This window comes from Pteropus alecto, unplaced genomic scaffold (genome assembly GCF_000325575.1).
Source record: "Pteropus alecto unplaced genomic scaffold, ASM32557v1 scaffold134, whole genome shotgun sequence".
NCBI lineage: Eukaryota > Metazoa > Chordata > Mammalia > Chiroptera > Pteropodidae > Pteropus > Pteropus alecto.
Window position 1 is genome coordinate 13,270,733 of NW_006436283.1, and position 23,607 is coordinate 13,294,339.

Here is a 23,607-nt window from a genome sequence, read left to right on the forward strand (position 1 = left end):
GCGGGGGCGCGCGCCTGACCCAGGCGGCCACGCCCGGACCGCGGGCGCCCCCTCTATCCCGCCTCTTATGCCGACCACTCTCGCGGATGAGCATCCGCTACCTTGGTGCCCGGGACGACCCCTCCCTCGATCTGGTGGGGAAGGGGCGGAGCCGAGAGCTCGGCCACCCGGACGAAGGTTGGGGGAGGGAGAGCCAGGGCCACGGTGCCATGTGCCGAGCGACAACATTTGCACGTCTTGTGTTAGCGTTTGCCTGACCCCTGTGTCAATGTCCCTTTGTGAAGAGGGGTGTAGTGTTTTTGCTAGATGGGGCTGTATCCAGAAACCTAGGGCAAGTCTGTCCACTGGATGTCCCAGAAGACAGACATCGCTCTCTCCAGCATCCCGACGGCTGGCCGGACTCAAAGAGCCAAGTGAAAATTTCATAAAAGGGAAGACATACCACTTATCCGTATTATGCAACAGGTCACCTCAGCGCAAGAACTAGATTGGGAGTCAGATGTTGGAAGCCTAGCCCCACCTCTACCTGATTCCCTGGGCGACCTTGAAAAAGTCGCTTAGGCTCTCTGGGCTCAGAGCCAGACTGAGACATTTAGAGACCCTAAATGCTGAGAAGATTCACGCTCTCCCATCACAAGTAATCGAATAAAAACACCATGAAACTGTCATACAGATTTAATTATTTCCTGTGCTGTCCACCTCGGTGCTATTTTTAGAAACATTTTTTTTTTTTCTTTTTCACTACTCTTGCCTTGGGTAAATCTTTTCCCTTCTCTGCAGCGAGGGTATAGGACTCTCAGATGCTCACTTAGCTCTGTCCCTGTCTGTTGGGCTGAGATTCTTAGCAAGTAACAGCCCAGGGGCTACAGAACCTGAGTGAGCACCCACTGAAATCCTCTAGAGGCCCTGAAAAGATTCCCACTGTCTGCATTTTTAACCTAAAAAATGATTAGCAACCAGGCCAAAGCAGCAGTCCCAAGCTAGCTGGGGCAGGTGTAACAGAGCCACAGCCCTTTTGGCAACTCTTGCTTCACTGCCCCTTGGGACACACCTTCTTGGTGCGGCATGTCCTAGAACCCCAGGGCTGGGTAGGCTGCCTCAGAGATCATCCTCTTGGCCCCTTTTTCTGTTATCTACAAGTGGGTTGAGGATTTGCCAGCTTTAGCTAAGCTGCTCCTTTTTTTTTTCCCCGTCTTGAGCAGCCAAAACACAGGATGTGTCTTCTCAAAAGTCAACTTATCAGCTTCCATCTGCTCGCTCATTTCTGGATGTGCTGGCCACAGACCTCACCAAAACCTTTTCGTTGAAGGGGAACTCAGGCAGGGTTCCTAAGGAGCCCTCTAGATTCTGGAAAAGGGCCCTTCCCCACCAGTCTGAGTAGGTTTTGGCATCCCCCTCACCAGCAGAGCAGAAGCCAACTACGTGACATCACCAGTGAATGCCGTGGGTCCAGAAAGTCCACCACTTGCCAGCACTAGTCCCGAGTGCCCAGCACACAGATGCGCTCTCATTTCTTAGCCACTCAACAAATTGCTAACCCTGTGCTAGCTGCTGGAGAAACAAAGATGAGCAAACCAGGTCGCAGCCCTGGAGGAGTTTTGTTTAGTGAGAAAAACAGACACAATTTTTGCCACATCCCAGGCAGAGGAACTGCCACTCAAAGGCTGAGGAGCACGGAAGTGTGTTGTGCTAGCAGGGCCTGATGTTTGCTCCGCCAGGGCTCTGTTCTAGTCTCTGCTGAGGGGGAGACTTTCTGCTCAGCGTGCCAGGGTTACACACTGCATTCTGCTGATTGTCTGTCTGGGCCCACATCCGCAGCCACCGTCTGTCTTAGATCTTGGGCTTGCAGGGCAGAGAGCTGGGCCATGTCTGGGCACTTCTCCCTGTGGAGAATCTAGCCCAGCCCCCCACCGCTTAAGGATTCTGTGCAGGATCAGTTATCAAAGGAACGTGGTCACAGTCTGCAGGCGTGTTGGGTGTTGGGAGGGCCAGAGCTGTCAGAGGGACCTCTCGCCCGACCCAGATCCTAATCTACTTCCAAAGGAGGGCCAGTTGTCCTCTGTGCCCACAGCCTCCTCGCCATTCCTGTTAAAGCTCAGTTGAACAGCCACTTATTACTGTGTGCCAGGCACCAGGCTAGATGCTGGAGGCTTAGTGAACTCTATGACCTGGTCCAGGGAATCTTGGCCAACGTCGTATTTGCTACAGTGGAATGGATATGGCTCTTCTTCACACAGTTAGCCAGCAACAGGCCCTGTGGGTCTGCTGATTCCATCGCAACCGCGTTAGTGGAAGGGACAGACTGTGGAGTCAGAGAGACCCCAGTCAGAATCCTGGCTCTCCCCCTTACTAGCTTTGTGACGTTCAGTGAGTTCACAATTTCTATTTGTAAATGGGGCAGCAATTCCTACCTTGCCCTGAGAATTAAATGTGGTGTATAGAGGGACAGCACAGCCCCTGGGTAGAGATGTTCAGGAATATCGGTCCCCTCCCTGCTTCCCATCTTCCTTTGCCTCTTGGACATTGGGGGTCTCCTTTGCTCCTTACCTATCACCCTGCCTGCCTCTCCAGGCTACCCTCCACCCCACCGTCCAGAGAGCTGCTCGGGTCAGTTTTATCAGGATTGCCACACTGGGTGTTTTCCTTTGCCTGAGAGAATACAACCTCCCCACCTGTCTGAACATCTCCAGGTTCCACTGTGTACAGAAGTGGTATTCTGAAGTGTAAATGAATCCAGGTAGAAGCATCTCGATGCTCACTTTGGCTGGTGAGTTAATGCATGTCTGTAAATAGACATGGGGTAGTATGAGGCAGTGGGATGCATCGAGGCCTACAGCCTAGAGTTGACTTGGAATTCCAGCTCTGCCATTCACTAGCCACAAGTCCCCACGCAAGTCCCTTCCCTTCTGAGTCTCAGGTGCCCTTTGCCATACACGTTTTGATGTCATTACTCACTGTGCTTCGGGTTCCTCTCACATTAGTCTCCTGTCCCCTGGTTCTGGGTATGGCAGCCTCTCCAGCCAGAAGGTGCCCCGGGGAGCAGAGCAATGCCCTGGACACCCTTGGCAGGCCAAGCCTATAACAAAAGCTTATTAGGACAAGAGAACACAAGATAGGTAGAATGCAATTGGGTGGCCAGGTAGAGTAGGGGGATATAAAGATATGGTCAGTCTTTACCTGAGGCAACTAGAGAAAGGGGTGTGAACCCCAAGGGGCATCTACGATTTCCACCCACCATTCCAAGCCAGGGGAGAAGCTGGGCTAAGCTCAGGGCTGGCCTGGGCAGATCCCACCCTCTCTACCATCTCTCTGGGCTCCTGCAGCTCAAACCCTCAGCGCTCCACTAAGGCATCCTCCTTTGAGTCCATGTGGCTCCCGCTTCCTTTGAAGCACTGAGGATCCCAGCGGGACTGGGCCAAAGAGGGAAGGAAGGCAGAAGGCTTGGGATTCAGACAGATCCCAGTTTCAAGGTTTGGCTCCACCTCTTCCAGGTTGTATAACCTTGGGACAGTCAGTTAACCTAAAGGAACTAGTTCTCCAAGATCCACATTACTAGAGAATCGTATGGCTGGTCTGTCTTCTCCTGACTGGTCTGCCCCGTCATGGCCACAAATACAATCTGAAAAAATTCTGCCTATTTTCCCTAGGTTCTTCCCCTCTCCTGTGAGAGAACACCTAGAAACTTGCCCCGACCCCCAGGAGGGCTGCTGAGTTTCCACTCACTTTCTGCCCACAACCCACATGAGAAGACTTCCTTTAAAGCTTTTCTTTCCCAGTGGGTAGGAGAAAATTATCTCAAGACCCTTTCCGGGAAGCAGCAAGGGCTTGATTCCGCCCATGAATCTAGTTTAGACAAGGACTCCCAGTTGGAGGAGCCACCACAGTCATGTCTGCAGCTATTAGCAGGGACAGCTCTGGAGTGAGCTCAGAGCAGGGGGCACCCATCAAATGCCTCTAGGATCCTTGCAGGCCCGTCTCCATTCAGAGGCTTTAGCAGGTGGACTAAGCTGACCACTGATGGTCCAGAGATGGGCAGAAGTTGGTCTGAGGCACAACAGGAAGAGAACAGCAGAACTGAGCTGAAAAACCAGTTACAGTTGAGTGGGATGTAGTTCCCAGAACCTTCTACTACCCCACTAACTGGTGCCAGCATAGGGAGGGAGATGTCACATGACCCTGTCTGCTCCACAGGGGCCTCCCCTAACCCGGATGTACAGTTCCTCTAAGCCTGATCTTACACTGTGGACGGGGCTGAGCCAGCAGTCAAGGCTACTGTGCTCCACAGCTCTGGCTGGGCTGGTGGTTTCCGCATGTCCCTCTTCAAGAAATCATCTGAGGCTGTTCCCTGGTCCCTGATTCTCCCAACTCAGGAAGGATAGACAGAATGAGGTTTTCTCTAGTCTCGGTATTTGACTCAGTCCTGCCAGCAGCCTTCCGTGGCTCTCACTGACTGTGGCCTGAAGGCAGAACAGGGGCCCATGCAGAACCGCCCCTGACCCATCCTCCCTACCCTAAGCCCCCGTGGAAGACCCTTCGCCCAGAACAGGAGCCAAGGGGCTGCATCCGGCTGTACTGCGACCCACCCCAGCTCCAAGAGGCTGGCCAGACCTTCCACAGCCCCCATTGAGGCAGCAAGAAGTAGACTGGGGCACCAGTGGGTGGTGACCATCATTTGAAAAATAAAGTGAAACAGTAAATCTCAGAGTGCACTGCATTGACCTAAGTTCTGTTCTGTGCAATATCTACTGGGTGGAGATGTTAAGTGTTTCTAACTGTGAGGTGTCATCAAACCATTGAAAAATACTGGAACTGGCTGTGCAGGTGCCCTGGCTGTCCCTGCCCAGCTCTGATCTGCTCACTCCTTGACCAAAGACCTGCATCTAACACACTGCCCCCACCTCCTCCTCAGTGTCACACCTAACTAAGGTCCCTCACCACCACCTGACCGGCCCTACTTCTCCTTGTGGGCACCATGCTTCAGCAGGCCAAACTACATGTCATTCCTTCAACAGGGCCCTGGGCTCACTGAGGGGCCAGCTCTTGGGTGCCAAGTGGGCACACACACACGTGGTCAGGCAGAGAAGTACGGGAAAGGTGTACAGGGTGCTGTGAGAGCCCAGAGGAAGCCAGGCTGCAGGTGACGCTTGAACCGTTTTCAAAGATGGTGAGATGGCCCAAACCTGGAGGTGTGAGAGAGCATGGAGAGAGGTTTTGGTGTGACAAACATTTGGTATGGGAAGAGCACAGCCCTGCGAAGGACCCTTTGCTGCAAACACCGCCCCTTTTCATTCTGTTTCATTCTGCCAGTCCTTCAAAGCCCAGCTCAATGCCATCTCCCAAATCCCCAGGGGACTCATCTCACTTGCACAATTTATCAGCTCTCAGCTTACAGTTAGCTTCTAAATGATAACCTTCCGTAAGCAAGGGCCGAGTCTGATGTACCTTTTTATCTCCCAGAGTCTAGCCCAACGTATTACAAACAGAAGGCTTTCAAAACGTGTTTTGAGCTGACGCATGAAGTTTATAGACGTGCCGACTGGAGCTCAGGGTGGGCGTCTGGCCCAAGGTCACACAAGTTTAGAGTAGTGACCTGAATACAGTCCTCACTAGGTGAGTGCTCTTCTATCATCTCGTTCTAGCAGATTCCAGAGAACGGTTTTGCCTAGTTAATGTGGGCTGGGAGAAGGGTTAATATTCAGGTTGTGGGTATGGTTGTGAGAACCTGTAGATGCAAAGAAGCAATGGCTCCTGAAATTCATATGTAGGGAAGGACTTTGCTTTTCAAGCTCAGGGCACAGGTCTATTTTAGCATCAGGCCAAGGCGCACACTTGGGGGGCCTTCTGTGTCCTGCAGACATCTCTCCAGGGTCCTTGTGACAGGGAGGAGGAATCTAGCAATACCTCCTGCTTTTTATTTTTTCAGTTGCTGAAAACATCTTTATGTCTCCCACCCACTTCAAGCCTGATAGAACCACGAGGAAGTCAAGGCAGAGGCTTCGATTCCCACCTGTCAATTAGTACACAGGAACGGGAAGATTCAGAGTTGTCCAGGGCTGGGGTGGGGCAGGATTTTAGCTTCCTCATATATAAAGCAAGATGACAAGATCGGATGGCTTAGGAAATCTGAAGCAGGGATGTTCTGGGAAGCCATGTCCCCATTTTCCCACCTAAGTTCCGCCCAGGACTGCAGAGGCAGGGCTGCTGCTGCCCCAGACCAGCTGGGCCTCCAGGTAGATTTCTAAGGGCTAGCCACGAGGGAGGGAAGGGACATAGTGAAGGAAGCCCCAGGGAGTGGAGCCCTAGATGAGGGCAAGATACACCTCCAGCCTCCAGTTGAGGTGCAGCCTTTACCCAGTGTCTGCACATGGGGGACACTGAATCTGCCTCCCATTTTCAAGCCTGCAGTTCATCCCCATTCGATCCTACCCTACCTACGACCAGGCACCAAATCTCTCTGGGCCTGTTTCCTCATCTGTAAAATCAGCGACATGCTTCTACCCTGCTTTATGCCACCGAGGCTGTGAAGTAACACAGATGAGACACTTCTCTGCAAAGCAGTAATGCTGGAGCGCGTATCCTTTGCTGATAGTCTTCTGCTCCCCCACCCACAAGCTGAAAGGCTTGGGCTGGACAAGAGGCCACCACAGTCGCAAGCTATGCCTGGAGGCTTGAAGAGGCTAAAGTTACCAGTTCTCTGGCTGGGCACTTCCCTCCACACCCAGGCGGCCTGACCCAGGGCCAGGGGTGGGTGGGGCCGAGCCAGCCAGCCAGCTGCTCTCTGACCCCTTCACATCACGGGGTCTCCTGCCTAGTGCCTCACACACACACACACCCCTGAGCTGACTCCAGCCTGTCTCAGGCCCCCGCTGAGCTCCCCCAGCACAATAGGGCTCTTGTTTTCCCTGCCCCCACCAGGCCCCAGACCTGCTCCCTGGTCCGACTGTTTTCCCAGCCTCTGGCAGGTTCCCCCAACCCACCCGCAGAGCACAGCAGCAGCCAGAGTCCCTAACCACTTCCTCCTTAACCCTCAGCCTCTCCCTGCAACCCCTCCACACTCTCTCCTCCCCCACCCCTTCCAAAGAGCTCAGGCCAGCCCCGGGCTCTCTTTACCTCTGATCCAGAAGCAGACCCAGGTCTTAGCCCTCAGGTAAAAGAAAAACGCGATAAATTAGTGCACAAGAAGGTATTGGTGAGTTGTTATATATTTTAAGAGAAGGCCAAAGGTAAAAAGCTTTGCCCAAGAGAGTGAATGACTCTTGAGTATATCGTTAGGTATAAAGGCACCTGCATACAGACGTGTTGTTGGGGCCCTTCTGGGGCTCCCCATAAAAGAGCTCATGTAGGACACTGGTCCTAGGACAGCCCAGAGCTTAAATTTTTATTCCTAACACAGAAAATGAAACAGTCATCTGTCTTCCAGTTGTGTGTGTTTAGAGGCCTGAACAGCCACGCTCTCCAACTGACCCACCCTTATTGCGATGGCTGATAGGAAAGTCAGCAGGACTTGTGATGCGTGGCCGGACCTTCACCACGCATGTCACTTGGGAGACAGAGCAATGCTAGGATGGGTGGTGTGGGGGCAAGGCTGAGAATGAGCATTTCTAACAGGTGATGCTAATGCCTGCCTATGAGATGCTCCTTCCAGACGCAGCTGAAGCAGTTCTGGACCCAGGGTAAGTGGAGACAACTGATTTTGCAGGATAGAGGCTGATACTCCATCTCAAGTCAGAGGGGGAAAAGGCTCCCTAAAGGTCTGCGTCACTTACCGAAGCAAAAGGATCTCCTGACAACTTAGGTAGAAAAGCTCTGAACCTCGACCAGCGAACTCGGGGGTTCCAGGACCAGCGATCCCACTTACTGGATCTTGTGATCTTTTTAAAGCACATTTTTTGATTCCCTTCTTATGTGCTAGGCACTTTACATACCTTATTTCTATTTTTTACTATAGCCATGCAAGGAGCACAGGTGATATTTGAACCACACATAATTCTAAAGCCCAGACCTTTAACCACTGGGTGATTCTGCCCTAAGACGATAGAACAGCTAAGTTTAGGAAGGACTCTCCATACCCCAACCTGTCTGTACACCATGTCTCTCTCCCACTTACCCCAGACTGATTTTAATTACAAAGAGAGCTTGGGCCATCAGAATGATGAGTAAGTGGGAAAGATTCCCAGAAAGCAAAAATATCACCAATGAACTTTGCATTCTTAGAAGCAAGAAGCTGGACCCACAGTTTGCTTAGAAGCAAGAAGCTGGACCCACAGCTTGCTTCTAGCTCTACGGTTCTAGGAGATAACTATCTTTACTATGTTTAAAGAGAGCTATTTTCTAAAGAAACATAAGAGCTCCTTGACTGCTAATCTCAGCTGGAGAAAAACCTGTCCCTACAGGACGAGGAGGAAAGGAGGCAAACCTAAAAATGATAGCGGAGGTGTCCAGGTCAGCCACAGAAGCGGTGAGTCTCCATTTAAAGCTGCCCACCTCACAATGAATAATCTGGAGCCCAATTTCTTCCCCTCCAAACCCCATATTCCATTCCTTCCTAGGGCCCACCACCTTCACCCCTGGATTGTGACTGATGGCTGGGCCTTCCCTATCCTGCTCATTGCTGTTCCCACCCAGAAGCATAGTTGTTGGCACATCAGAGGTACAAAAGGTGTCTCACAAATCAAGGCATTTCCCATTATGCCTGCAATGTCCACTGGGACTCAGCCAGCTGCCAGGATTCCCTTACCTACACCCTAGATGGCAAGGGCTCTGTTTGAAGCTGGAGAACTAAAGTAAAATCAAGAGGCTGGGAAATTTACTTCTTAAAACTTATTTTAATATCCTCCCCACCTCCCGAATTGGGAAAGGCCAAAACACTCTGGCTGGATTTAATTACAAATTAATACACATTTAAAAAATCATTGTTTAAAGAAAATCAACATTGTGGCAATAAGGGATTATCCTTGGAAAAAGTGAAACCCATATTAACAAAATATGTTGTGGAAGAACCCCACTTAGTGATTTCACTGGCTATTTAAAAGTCTAGTAAAGGTCAAGATTCTGCGTGTTCTCTGGGGCTGGTCCACGCAGTGCAAAGTGGCCTCGCCCAGACCCGGCCGGGTCCCGTCAGCTCCAACCAGACCCTAGACCCAAAGGAAGCAAGGAGAGAGGGCATCCCTTCTTCAGGACAAGGGTAGAAAAGATAAATCAGCAGAGTCCTGCAGCTTCGCTTAGCCCATGGGGAAAAAAGGAGGCAGGAAGTTAGAGGGAAGGCTTAAAGATGCAGCATTTCTTTAACTGTTAAAAAAGTTAAAAATTAAAAAATAATTAGACAAGATTATTGAATGAGAGGAAGGAAAAAAAGGAATAGAACTTAATATTAAGTTTAAACACGGTCACAACTTCATCCATCTCTTTACGTGCAGACACCATCCTTTCGGCATTGTGCTCAACCTTCGAGACCCCGTGGGTACTCTGCTTAGCAGCTTGATTGTAATGGTTAAAAAAAAGAAGGTACTATATGCACACATACTCGTATGCATGCACACGTGCACATGTATATGTGCACATGCATATAAATATATATTGCAATAAAATAGCTTTACAAAAGCTGGGGGCACCAAGGGCTCTGGGGCTGACTTCCTTCCATTCAGAGATCCACATGGCGATACCTACCCGCACGCTTCTCTTCAATTTGAACACTCCATTTTCCCTTCAGATCACCTGATACTGGGGAAAGAGGCGGGTTCACAAACAAAGGTCCTAGAAAATGTGTCGGCAGCAGCATGTTTCACATGTAAAAGAAACGCGAGAGCCAGATGAACTAGTTGAGAGTGCTCTACCCTTCCTGACTTCCCTCCCCCGGCCGGGAACTCAAACGCCCAAATGCCGCATCTTTCAAGATTTCTGGCTGAGCCCTCTTGCCACATGTGTTAGTAACATTCCAAGCTGGCCACCACATGTTCAGGCTCTCGCCTCCTGCTCTCTACTGTCGAGTGCTCTGCTGTTTCGAGGGCATGGTGGGGCCACGCAGCTCCCATTCCAGCTCCATCTTCAGTTTATCATACATCTCAGAAAGAGCCAAATTAAAAAAAAAATTAGTTCCAAAAAAAGTTCATATTTGAAATACCAATTTCCCTTGAGATTATTTTTGAACTCCTCTTAGTGAATCTACTAAAGTGAATTAGACAAAGTGTGTGTGCACAAGCACACAGAGACGCACACACCAGCACACACCCACAAAATTTAGAGGATTGGAGGTTGTTTCCTGCCAAAAGATCTAACAGAGGAAAGCTTATGTGCTGATCAAGTTTTAATATCGTGGTTAACAAGAAATGTACACCATTTAGCAAGCACACAGAGACTGTGGGTAGGAACGCCTGCTCCCCGGAGCATCTGGCTCCCCAGCCCGCTTTCTGCCTACCTTTGGAATAGTTTCGATAGTTACTACATTCAGAGAATCCAAGAGGACTGCATGGACAGATGAACCTTTATTTAAAAAAATAGCACTTCAAATAAATTAAAAGGGACAACCGTCAAGTGTTCAAATTGTGAAGAAATAGTTGAAAACCTAGAGAGACCCAGGCTGCAGTCTTCTAACCTCTTTCTTTGTCCAATGGCAAAACCCCGCGCACCTCAGTTCTCCCACTCAGTTTTTTCCCTGCTGAGATGAGGGAAGCAATTGCAAACAGGAGACCAGACGGAGGAGAAAGCTGCATCTGACTGGAATGAACATTGCCACGTACTTGCTAATACGGGTTTCACTTTATGACCAAATGTATTCTTTCAAAAATAAAAAAGGGGGGGAGGGAAGCTGCATGTTTTTAAAAATTGAAATTATTTAGGGATAAAACACTAACTCTAGTGCCTTTAACGGGCAATAGCAACTTTTTTCCTCCGAAGTCAAATACCATCCCCAGCTGAGCCTTTGTGCTACAAGCTTTTCAGGAGATGTCACCTAAACTTTATTAAAAGAAAAGAACAAGTTTAAATATAGACACTGGACTAGCCCAGTCTGTATTTTCAAGTCCACATTCTTCATCTGAAGCACTGCATCAGGGACCCCCCTGAGTCTGCATGTTTTCAAGTTCACAGTACATGGAACCAGTTTTTCTTTTTAATTTTTTCCTCACTCAGAGCAGCCACACACAGTGGCCGTTGACGCCGGAACCTCGGGGCCGTTCCCTACAAGGCCTGGCCAGAGCTGCCCAAGGTTTCTCCTCAATGAGAATCGATGCTGTCATGCTCTATGGATGGGAAAAAAAGCAAGAAAATAAAAGCACCTGGTACAGGTTTCATGAGATCCATTCGGATTCGCTATGTTCCAAACCCGCTGCTGAATGCCATTTGTCCACTTTGTGTGTTGAACAGTTTGTGGCCTAGGAGTGGGTCTCAATTCGAAGAACTGTTATTGGATGCCCCAGAGGTTGATGCAATAGCAGCTCCAGCAGGGCTACTCGTGGAGACCGACTTTCGGATGTGAGGCAGCAAGTAGGGGTCACAGGCCAGCTGCTGGACGTCGATGCGGTCCTCCTTTCGGTAGGCCAAGCATCGTCGAATAAACGCCTGAAAGGAAAGTTTCTTAAAGAAGAATCCTGGTGCCCCAGGAGGGGACCCCGAGGCTCTAAAGCAGCTGCCAGGGCCCTTCCCAGAAACTACCTGGCGGACCTGGAGAAGACCAGGGCAGGAGATGCACTGGCAGCAGCACCTCCCTGTGGCCACCGACTCCTGCCAGAAAGAGCAGCTGAGCCATGCCCGAGGGGGAATGGGGAGTGACCTCCAAATACCTCTGTCCCCAAAGCACAAGACCAACACACAACTCTCTCTCTTTGCCTTGGCTGGTTTGCATGGGTATAGTCTAACTTCACGGTCCCACATATGTAAAGCACAGCCTCCTGCGGACTTCCTGAGCAAGTGGGAACCGTAATGACCAACTACCACCACATTCAGGGTGAGGAGACTGGCACTGACCGACACTGCAGTGTGTCGCAGATTGGTACACACTTTCCCTTTGTATCCCGGCCTTTCCTGAAAGATTATGAAGCAAATGAGCAGGCACATGCTCATTTGTGTAAAGGAAAACCTTGTCTCCCCAAGAGTACTGCAGACATAAAGACCTACTGTGAGTGGGGTATGATTCGGATTCCTAATTTACCACCTACATGGAGGTTTCTTTTGCATCAGGTATGAAGGGCTATGTAGTCTCAATTTCTACAACTCTTATCATAAAGGCCCATAAATACATGATCTGTCTTTTTCACCAGACAGTTCTATTTCATTGAGGTCTTATAATTACTTTAAATAAATGAATTGATTTTTTAAAAAATCTCAAGTATCATTATCAAAGCCCATACTTTACACGGCAGTGATAATGACATCTTGGTGGAGGTTCACTGACTGGGATGCCAACAGCGTGGAAGGCTGTGTGTGCACGGGGGCTGGGGGTATGTGGAAACTATACTTCACACTCATTTTTGCTGTGAATCTAAAACTGCTATCAAAATGCAGTCTTTTTGAAAAAATCTAAATCATGAAATGATTTCATTTTTTTCTACGATTAATTAACAAAATACAAAAGTATAAAACAAATCCTGATTTTTCAAAATAAAAGATGCCTATAGGGAGTTGCTTGATTAAAGCATTTGCAAGATAAAAACAGAAATGAACATAATGATCCTTGGTCTTTAAAAATAAACCTTTCTTAGTGAGATACCTAGAACTGGAATTAAAAAGGATTTCTTTGGTTAGATAGTGGTCAAATTAACTCTTTTTACCTTGAATTTTCTCTCCATACAGCTGCCGGTATAGGCTTTTGAAACAGCAATCAGCTCACACAGTTGCCCTGATTACAACTTTCAGCTGTATTCCCATCACGCTTTGCAGTCTGTCCTGCTGCCTCTTACCACTCACTCTCCCCTCTGCTCCGCCCGCTGTGGGGACTTGCTGAGCTCGCACTCACACCGGCTTCACTCGCTTCTCTCTCCTCGGAATACTCTTCTCCCAAATTTATACACGGCCTCCACCTTCACATCATTCAAGACTGCTCAGAAACTCGCTTCATCACTGAGGCTTTCCCTGGCCTTGTCATCAAAAAAGGGGTCCCTCCCACTTCTCTGCCCCTTTACCCCGATTTACTTTCTTCATAACATTTATCACCATCTGAACCATGTCTGGTTTTAGTCATTGTTTGTCTCACCTAGTGGAAGGTAAATTTCTTAAAGGCTGGGACCTTGTCTGTACAGTTCACTGCTAAAGACTCAGAGTTTCTTCCGCTTATCTAGAACAGTGTCTACTGCTTAACAGGCACTCAACAAATATTTCTTGTGGGAAGAGAAGGGGAGAAGAGGGTGGAAGTTGGAAAAACATACATTTAGGAGGAGGTGGTTTTTAATGAGTCTTGAATTTTGTACTGAATAATCCATCACTATTACCTAGAGAAATGACACAAACATCACAGCAGTCATTTCTGCTGGCCGGTGGGTCAGAACTTACCTTTGCTTCAGGTGTTACTACTGGCTTTGGCGGAAACTGTACTTCAGTAGCTTTAAGAATAGTATTCTCTTGTAGAATGTCTTGCTGGGACTGGTTATGGCCAAAAGGCTAGCATATAAAAACAGAATAAACAAAGGCAGGCCTCTGGTTAAAACTAGAGAGGACAATTCAACACCACAGGGAGGAAAAGGAGAAAACATGTCTCAATGAGAACTGCTAGGAGGAACTTTAGAGATGATCTATAATCCTCTCATTTTATAAAGGGCGGAAAGGCTTACAGCTTAAGTAACTTGGTCACAGATTACTTAACATCTAAGTTAAAGCAGAGCTGGGACCAGAAGCAGCATCTGCTATATCATACCTTTGCTAAGTTTTGCTTACGGCAAAGAAAAAAGATTCAGAGCAGGAACCAGTAACCTCTTTTGCCCTGAATGATACCGGTGGGCTTAATTAATACCCATATGTGCCACTGGCAGACCCAAGACACGGATAAAAAGAGATGGAAAAGTAAGAGTAGAAGGGGTAAGGACAGAGTGGAGAAAAAAAGTGTAGGCTTTATCTGTGCCCCAAATTGCCCTTTTCTAATAAACTCTTAAAAAATAAGTTTAGGCCTAGTGTCATCTCTATAGTGTTTCTATTGAGGGATCACAAACAATTCTTTCTAGATAACCTCTGCCACCACTATCAGCAGCACTTCCATATTATCGGAGTATAAATAATAATTAACCTCTACTAGTTCTGAATAGTTTCCCCATATGAGAGGAGTAGAATAAAGAAAGGAGACAAGAAGCGAAAGAAGAAGCTGAAATCTGAATTAAGAACTTGGTCTAGGGATTGTAATCAAAATATTAAGAGTCCAGGGGAGTTGCGGGACTCCAAGTGGTTTACGCCTACAGCCTGATGGGGAGCACTGAAACATATAAACGCACTGACAGCAGACATATCAATATAAATATACAGCTGGACCCTAATATATACATTTATAAGGTATGCTCACAAGAAAAAAAAAACAAATGTGAAATTCATTAGATGGAGTTTACTACCTAGGTTATTATTCTAATGCTGTATCACCTTGATCAGAGGTAACAGACAGTAAATACTTTCTGACACCACCTCCCAGTATAGAAATATAAAGCATGTTTTTATTAATAACAGCTTTAGTTAATGGAGTGGTTGGGAAAAAAGAGCCCTGCAGATATTTCAAGTTTCAAGTCTGGGGGCCCTTAGGAATGGCTCTTGGGAAGACTGTATACTTTAATAAACTGTTTCATATAATATATTCCCTAAATATGTTCCCTAAAACATATTATTAGAATCGAAATATATCCTGAGTCTAATTGAGAATAGCAAAAAAAAATGCATGTTTCCCACAACCCAGCAAAATTCATTAGGTGCTCTTGGGTTGAAAATTTCTGCTTATATATAAAGCTTTTATTAAGTCTTTATTTTCTTCAAACCACAACTTTCAAGATTCCATTTTGTGTAATCCAATGATTAATCCCAAGAGAATAACCCACACCATGCCATTGTGTACACGTGTCACCCAATACAGAAGTCGAGCTACCACACTCTACCTTCCTTACCTTCCTTCCGTAAAGACACTGGTAGAAGATCACACCTACTGACCACACATCAACTTTGTTTGAGATCTTTGGTGGTTCTTTCCCAACCACAAAACACTCTGGTGGTAAATACCTGGGACAAAAAAGAAATAAAAATTCTTAGGAAAATGACTCTGTAAATCTAAGACATGTAAAAAGGCAAAAGAGAAGATCTTGTTGGAAACAAAAATATCTGAATTTTAACAGCCGAAAAAGCAACTTAGACCTAGCTGGAGAAAGTCATATGAAAAGACATGCAAACTTACGGAAGTAATAATGTCCTATGAAGCCTTAAAATACATTTCTCAATTCACTGAGAAAGGTAAATATTCTCCTAGTTCCTCTTTCACCCACCCCAGAGTCCTTTCTCATAGCTGTACCTAATATAAGTGTCATTTGACAAGTTTAAGGTGTGGGGGGGCCATAAAAGATGTGCATTCTCTTTTATAACAGCTGCATCAACAAACATTAAACTATAACCAGAGGTGATATGGGTTTCCTTTCATGTTGGCTGAAAAATAAATAACTATTTATTTTTCAGCAACTTCTGCTCTTCCCCACCACCTCCACAAAATGTTATAAATACATTAAACTATAATGTTATAAATACATTAACTATTTATTTATTTCATGTAAAATAAATAACTATTTCAAAAGTCCCACTGATTTCAAGACCCAGTAGAAATCTCTGTGGGGGGTGGCCGTTGTCTTCTTAATGTAGCCTCTTCTGAAAATGCAGACTGGCAATAACTATAATATATAATCAATGGTGACATTAAAGTCCATATTATCAAAGGTATTTTACATTTCTTACTTTATGGGCGATCAGGAGCAACTGGAAGACTAACAAAATAGTGCTGAAAAAGCTAAACTAGTTAGCAGAACTCAATCCTCATCTGAAGTCCTTCCCTTCCCACCTGGCCTCATGCTTCCACTCAGTGTGTGGATTCTTAGCCACCGCACAGCTGGAAGATAACAGATCGATTTCTACAGATTTCATCCTTTCATAATTGTGAAAAACTATTTTAGACCCTGCTGTGCTTCTGGTACAAAACTTATAGCTTGAAGGGGACCACAAGAGTTGAGATGCAGAAAATGTTCAAATGATGGGCTTCAGTTCTTTTTTTAATAGAAATTTAGTTTCATATTTTTGTTTATTCATTTTAGCAAATATTTTTAGATGATTAAGACCAAGATTATATGACTGAGATTATTTCACAACAAATACTTTTAGCCAAAATACATATTGAAAAATAAATATAGAGATATAAAATTCACAAGGAGGGGGAAAACAGCAAAGAAACAAAAACATAGGAAAAATTAATTAAAAAAAAAAAAAAACCAGCTTTTTCAAATACCACTAAAACCTCCCTGAATCCTAGAGTTTTCACCGTTCTTGATTTATATACATACAAACGCGCGCGCGCGCGCGTGTGTGTGTAACTTAAATATGATCTTGGATATATAACAAATAGAATCTTGGTTTAAAAATGATCATTTTAATGTATTTATAACATTTTGTGGAGGTGGTGGCAAAGAGCAGAAGTTGCTGAATTTGTCCAAATGCAGAGTAATAACTTAGCCAAATATTTAGAATACAAAAGACACTGTCACTTAACAGAAGTCTAGAAACTTACTTTCTAGGCCTCAGTTTCTCTATCTGTAAATGAAGAAATAAACTAGTTCTTCACCCAAATAACACTGAAAATAATAAGCACTCTAATTCTCTATCAAGGATTTTGGGAGGAAGAGTAGAAGACAGTTCTATGACACCACACTGTGTTTAAAAAACAAACACAGTCGCATAGTCCATCATGATAAAATCCTCATAAAGAAAAATGATTCTCAAGGCCTAGTCTACAGCACACTTACTTAAAAGTAGTATTCAATGTAGAAAGATTCTGCAACAATCAAAAACTGCAAACAGTCACTAAGAATTTGTTATGTCCTCCTATCCTACTTGTATCTCTTTGGGACATAAGATGGGATGACATATTGAGGATGATGACTATGACAATGTTTTCACCAATATGGAGACTTTTAAAACCTTTATAGAAATTCATAAAATTTAATTTTCTTAGTAGCCCCTCTCTATCTTACTTTTTACTATGAAAAAATCATCTTTCTACTATGCAAATATAATCTAAAGTAGAATAGTAAAATGAATCCCCAAGCAATCATCATCTAGCTTCAACATCTATCAACATTCAGTGAATCTTTATTCATATATGTTTCTCTCTACTTCCCCCCAAACAAATTACTTTGAAGCAAATCCCAAACATCATACAGTTTTTATATATATTCCAACCATTGAATTTTTATAGCTTAGCAAATACAGCAAAAGGGAGCAATGAGAAAACTAATTAAATGTGAAAAAGCTTCACCTTTTAAAAAGATCAAGCTATCAAACAAAACATTCAAATCCAAGTTCCAGTGAATTTATATAGCAGAGGTATAGACCTGTCTCCAGATTTTCCAACGGCAGATATTTTTGTATCATTTAGTGACAGGAACGCTAACCCACAATAACCACCATAGTGAATAAACACTATAAATGTAGCTTCTATTTTAAACCTAGAACCTCAAAGTTTTAATTTAGTGACTGATTTTCACTATAGGTACCATCTCCACAAATAAGAAGGAGTGATGGAAAGTAGAAATTTTGTGTTTTTAGCAGGATCTGATTAATATATATCTAACTTAAATAAGATTGGACTGACAAGAACAGGTTGACCCTGAGTGTTATGAAAGACACCCCACCTCTTCTCTGTCTGCCTTAGATCAACACCCTCATTCCCAGAGAGTCATTATTCTACAGGCTCAAACATAAGTGAGCTGACTCGGGGGTGTAACAGCAGGTGTTACCCTCCCCCCATTATGCTGCTGGAAGCATTTTTCATGTTCAGAATCACGCATTCCAGTATGTGGCTTTGTGTTACCACTTCAGAAGTGCAAAGAAAACTTTGTTAACACATATTTACAATCACAAAGTGAAATGCTTGAAATGCAAGTATCCTTTATGGTTCTGTCAAAAACAGCAGTAGGCAGAAGTAGGATACATCACAGAACAGGCAGATAGAGCTGGGGTAAGGTGGTTGGGGAGAGATGAGTGACAAAGATGGGAAGAAATGTGGCTCAAAACTTTTTAGAACATGCTGAGATGGATACATTTCTTGGCAAACTGCAAACTTTTTCCTGATTAGATTGCAAGAGATGCTTTTTATATCCTGATTATTTTACATCCTGATCTTCAGAACTCCTTAGTTCTTGAGAGTCCATCATCCTCAGGCAACTCTAGAAATGAATCCCTCATCCCATTAACCCATGGAGATCTGCATTTGTACTGAAAAGCATTTAGGGCCATTCTTTATATACACACATGAGCAACCTCATTCTCTACCCACTCGATAGGGTCAACCCTACAGAGGAAACATACAACTCAAATACCTGGCCACACATAATCTCTCTCAACAGTTTTCAAGAAAGGAAAGAAAAATTAAGACAAATTAAGAGTCAAACTGCTGAGGAGGAAAATCTGCTTTGGTTTACAGCATTACTGGTAAGCAGACAAGATGTAGATATTATTTTATTATCAACCCTTCAGTATAACACAACCACATCTCCACCAGCCAACCTGGCAGAGCACCCGGATACCTACCAATAAGTACCAGCACCTTGTGACGTTAGCTCCATGCCATCCACTGAATTGTAGCTATCATCATCCATGATCTTGGAAAGACCAAAATCTGTGATTTTTATCTCTCCACACGCTGTACCATTTACTAAAAGAATATTACCTAAAAAGATAAAAATCTTCATGAATAAAGAGAGTTACTAATTCAGAGAAAAATCCAAGGTAATAACAGACAAGAAGGGGACGAGTGAACTCAAACTCTTGCGCATGACAGCCAACATCTAAATCCCCAGAATAAAATGATCTGGACTCAGTGCTGGAGGAGAGTCCTCGGTGTCTGGCTGCAACCTTCTATTTTCCAAGAATCACCTGCTTAATGTGCCAAAACCGCCACTATGAGCAGTGGAAAAAATTATAACTCTCCAAAGTAAAATATCGCTTGTACCGTCAGTCAAAATGGTGGGAAAGTTTCATCTGACCTTTTCAGTAAGGATCTCTAAACCATCGTGTTTAGAACATTAGTTCAAGGGGAAAAAAAATCAAAAGAAAACACACAAGAGAATCAAAGATAGTACCACAGTGCCACCTACAGCTCCTACGGCAGGAAAATGTACAGGATTTAGTGATGGAAAACCCAATCACGCAATGGCCATCTCTTTAAAATCACTTCACTGTAATGAAGTTTTTAGTCAAGTGAATTGTATTAGGGCATTAGAGAATAATGAATAGTGAGATTTAATACGTAGCTACCAGAAGAGGAAAGCAACCTTCACAACTGTGCCAGGCCAGGAGGTGAGTGGGAACCATCTTCCTAACACCAAAGCCAAGTCGGTTAGAGCTGTCTACTAAGATATGCGTCCTGTACAAACAGCCGAGGATGACGACAATAAAAAATAGAGGTAAAAAGTCTAACTGCCCCCTACTTTTTGCTGACGACTATTAAGTCAGATAGTAACCATACAAAAAGATGAAAAACTCTGCTCGGAATTTAATGAAATGTGAGGTTAGTGTGCAAAGTAAGTTGTTAATTTTAGGGCATTTATCAAGAGACCTAGGGTAGAGGAACTACTATGTAATATAGGAAACAGGGAAAAACAAAGCTGAGCTTGCCAGAACAGTTCCTTCTTAATTGGACTGACATCATGAACTGCCCTGGCTCTACAGACAAGGGCACTGTTTCTCCAGAGAGCCAACACGACCCACCCTCCTCAGCCCAGCACTACGTGGCCGGGGCTCTTGTTCCCACACCCACTCAAGCAATCTACAGTCAGGTGACATTAGACCTCCGTCTCCTGCCAAATTCTCTAACTTTATAAAATTAAAAGTCACTTAGAAGAGCAAAGAAAAGCTATCAATACTGTCTCCTAAGTCAGACATACCTGGTTTGAGGTCATAGTGTATGATGGGAGGTTTTATTTCATTTAAGTACTTTAAAGCATTCACAATCTGCATGATAATGGATCGGGCCTCTTTCTCCGACATTAATTTGTGCTGTTTCAGGTAGAAGTCCAGATCATTTCCCTCACAGTATTCTAATACTGTACAAAACCTAAAGACAAATAAACCAACATTTGACCACAGGATGAGAGCAAGCAGATTATGACTAACTAAATCAGCCCCAGTGAAACCTTTAGGTAATTAGCTTCTCACTCCTTCTGTGTTCCTTAAAATACTTTAAAAAAAAAAAAAAATTACTCTTCTATTCTTTATTCAGTTTAGTTACCTGAGTGGTTTTCAGGAAGAAAACTGCTTACTCTTGGTGAAGAGTCTCCATGTCCCTACACCCCCCGCTGGACTCTGTGGTACTCAAGTTCTTGCATGGCATACCTCTTCTTGAATTCAGACTAAAAGAATACTGACAAGAACTGCAGTGTATTTAAAGTAGGTATCTTTTTGGAAGGGTCCTCCTTTATGTATCCACGTCAAGCTCCATTTCTAAACAAGCATATCGTGACCAAGGCAGTTTTCGGCAAATATTTTCTACAGCCCTGAGTGCTGACAGCAAGGAAGAATCTCGGGTTTGCCCAGGTCCCAAGGACCAGCTGCATATTCTATCTCTTGGCAGTTTGGCACAATACTGCACGACAATTTCTCCTTGCTAAACACAACATAAAAGAGCTTTTTAAAGTATAGTATCTGTGGTTCTAACAAATGTGTTATTACACAGTATGGGTTTTCTTCTTTCACATATATCGATACATTAAACAGACCCAAATTTAAAACCACATACCATTCCTGGCATTAAGGGCCACGTGTATCTTCCAAGGCAGCTATAAACTAAAGTAAAGCTTTCCAAACTGTCTGAGTATTCCTGAGAGATGAATACCTTTTAAACTATTCTAAGCTGTAACAATATGGGTGTTATCACCCAGGGTCTAGCCAGGAAATAAAAATACTTCAGTATTTAAAACAGAGAAGCTTTAATTCAGAGAACTAAACACAGATGATGACAGATCTGAAAAGACAAACTGGCCAGTGAGGCACCCCAGATATCATCTAGAGCAGGAAGTCATTAGCACCCTAAGGCCAGAGGGCCAGAGGAAGGAGATGGTGTAACTAGAACCCAAGGTCACCAAAGGAAACTGGAACCACACTGTGTGGGGGGTGTCCTCCACCCACCACCATCTGTATCCCTATTGGCTGAACCCAGCTGAGTAACAACTGACACGGGAACCTGGTGCACACAGCCTACATGGGCCAACTCATCTAAGATGCAGAACACGGGAAGGGTGAGGAGCAGACCTGAGAGCAAACAAGCTCAGGACTAGCACTACGGACCTGCGGGCAATCCAAGGCCTTCCACATGCACTGCAAGGAAATGTGGACATGCGCTTCTGTGAGAGTCCAAAACTGAACGACAGCTTTACGCTTTTTATGAACCATGCCAGGGCATGCCGGTACCCTATGTGAGAATAAATGTCTGGAATGTACAGATTCTCCGATCTGAGACACTGAAATCTGAGACATGGAGTCTCATGCTTAGTGGATTTATTCTTTGACCCAAATGCAAGCTGAAAACAAAATCTAAACTTTTAATCCTGAATGACTTACAGAAGACTTTCTAAAATGATGGTCTGACTTATTGTTCATGAAAATTCATCACACAATAGGAAGAACAAAGTAAATAACTCAAGAATAGTACAAAATTAGTTCAATTTCTTAGATTAGTTAAAAGTATGTATACAATTCAAAACAGTAGATAACCTAAAATCGTTATATTTATTTTTGAAATATTTCTTCAAGTTACGTTTTGGGGGGTGGGAGTGAGGATCCTACCTAGTGTTCAAGGAATTTACTCAAAGCAAAACGGTAACGCCACGCTGTGGAGATCTGCTCTCTAACTAGGTATTTTTCTGAACCCCACTCCATGCTGAACACACATGGCTACGCCTGGTACAAGGGCCGCCCTAGCAGACAGAGGAAGAGATGGTGTATGCTTCCCAAGGGAATTATGGTCTCCTTTTGGGGTCATTTCTAAATGTGGGCCAGTTCTCTGTAGCAATCTGAGACAGCTGCTACCTGAAATGGGCCCAAACTCCTGGAGTCACGCTGGAAGACTGAGAAGCCAGAACCTGAAGGCCAGACCCAGAGTACGTTCTCCCGACTCAGGTTAGACTCCTAAGGAGAAAACGTTTCCATATGCTGAAATACTCTCAATTCCTGGATAAACCCAGAGGTGCTAGAATTTATCTATATCTGGTAACAAAATACAACAATTCCTAAGATTAGTAAAGATCTTAGACAAGTCATTTAACTTTTTTTGGTCCTTAAATCTCTACCTATAAAATGAAAAGGCCGGACAAGAGCTCTTCCAATTCTAACAGCCTGTAAGGCTATGAACCTGTATTTTAACACACAGCACTGGGCAATGCCTTCATTTAAATGCCATATTCATTTTCATTCTATGATAAAAATCACATTGCTGATACTTCATTAAAAGGCCTGTCAGTGCTCATCAGGGTCTCCAGGGTGGAGCAGAGGCTCTTTTGAACAGTCCACACTCACTGGTGCATGCCGGCACCAATGTGTGCCAGTTTCTGAGAGCTGGTAGTTAAATTTTCAGGAATTTTGTGAGCTGGTTATGAAGCCATTGGTAGCATGGATAAATGAAAGGTGGTATATCCATACAATGGAATATATTTGGTCATAAAAGGAATGAAGTACTGATACAGACTACCGCAAAGATGAACCTTGAAAACACATTATGCTGAGTGAAAGAAGCCAGTCACAAAAGTCCACATACTATATGATCCATTATTTATAAAAGTTCGGAATAGGAAATGTATAGACACAAAAAAGTAGATTACTGGTTGCTTAGGACTAGGGGTCCTACCAGTGGAGGAATAGGAAGATGATAGCAAAAGGTTTCTCTTTTTGAGGTAATGAAAATGTTCTAAATTTGACTATGGTGATGGTTGTGCACATCTGAAAACCACTGAACTGTATACTTTAAAAGATTGAACTGCATGGTATGTAAATTATATCTCAATGAAGCTACTTTAAAAACAATGGGAGCTCAAAATTGGACATGTTGAGAGTATTTACACCACAGTAATTGGTGTAATTTATAGCCCCATCTCTCTCCCCACCAAGCTGGATGTTAAACACATACCAGCACATACCCTTTGGCCAAGAGATGTCTTGATGGCCCAAATGTGAATTTACATATGATCATCTGTCCATAAACAAATATATTTGGTCCCTCAAAAAGTACTCCCTAGACTCAGATTTAAACTCTATTCCATGAGTAGTCAAGACACTGCAAGAAAATAGTATTAACTGCTAAGCTAAATCGGCACAGCACTTACGAGTCAGTATCCAGTGAAAAGTAATCATATAGCTTAACTATTCTGGGATGATCCAGTTCTTTGTGAATCCGGTATTCCCTAC

The 23,607-nt window shown here is 44.5% G+C and overlaps 1 protein-coding gene and 1 long non-coding RNA gene across 5 annotated transcripts in view; one reads left to right on the plus strand and one right to left on the minus strand.

The window, feature by feature from the left end:
• The window catches only part of LOC107195711, a 28,749-nt gene that overhangs the window by 714 nt on the left and 4,428 nt on the right, over window positions 1–23,607 (plus strand). Inside the window, exons 2-4 of one of the 4 annotated variants that reach the window (XR_003046467.1) lie at window positions 5,458–6,572; window positions 8,370–8,458; window positions 8,550–8,694. This is a non-coding gene — a long non-coding RNA (uncharacterized LOC107195711). Of the gene's footprint in view, window positions 1–5,457; window positions 6,573–8,369; window positions 8,695–23,607 lie in introns of those variants that run through there. The other 3 variants (XR_001516929.2, XR_003046468.1, XR_003046466.1) reach the window with 3 other exon arrangements.
• Window positions 10,462–23,607, minus strand: part of TLK2 (tousled like kinase 2) — an 87,512-nt gene continuing 74,366 nt past the window's right edge. The window contains 6 exon segments of the mRNA XM_006912332.3: window positions 10,462–11,556; window positions 13,483–13,590; window positions 15,066–15,177; window positions 18,742–18,880; window positions 20,097–20,266; window positions 23,526–23,603. Of these exon segments, the coding sequence (XP_006912394.1) occupies window positions 11,383–11,556; window positions 13,483–13,590; window positions 15,066–15,177; window positions 18,742–18,880; window positions 20,097–20,266; window positions 23,526–23,603 (781 nt within the window). The 3' untranslated portion in view covers window positions 10,462–11,382.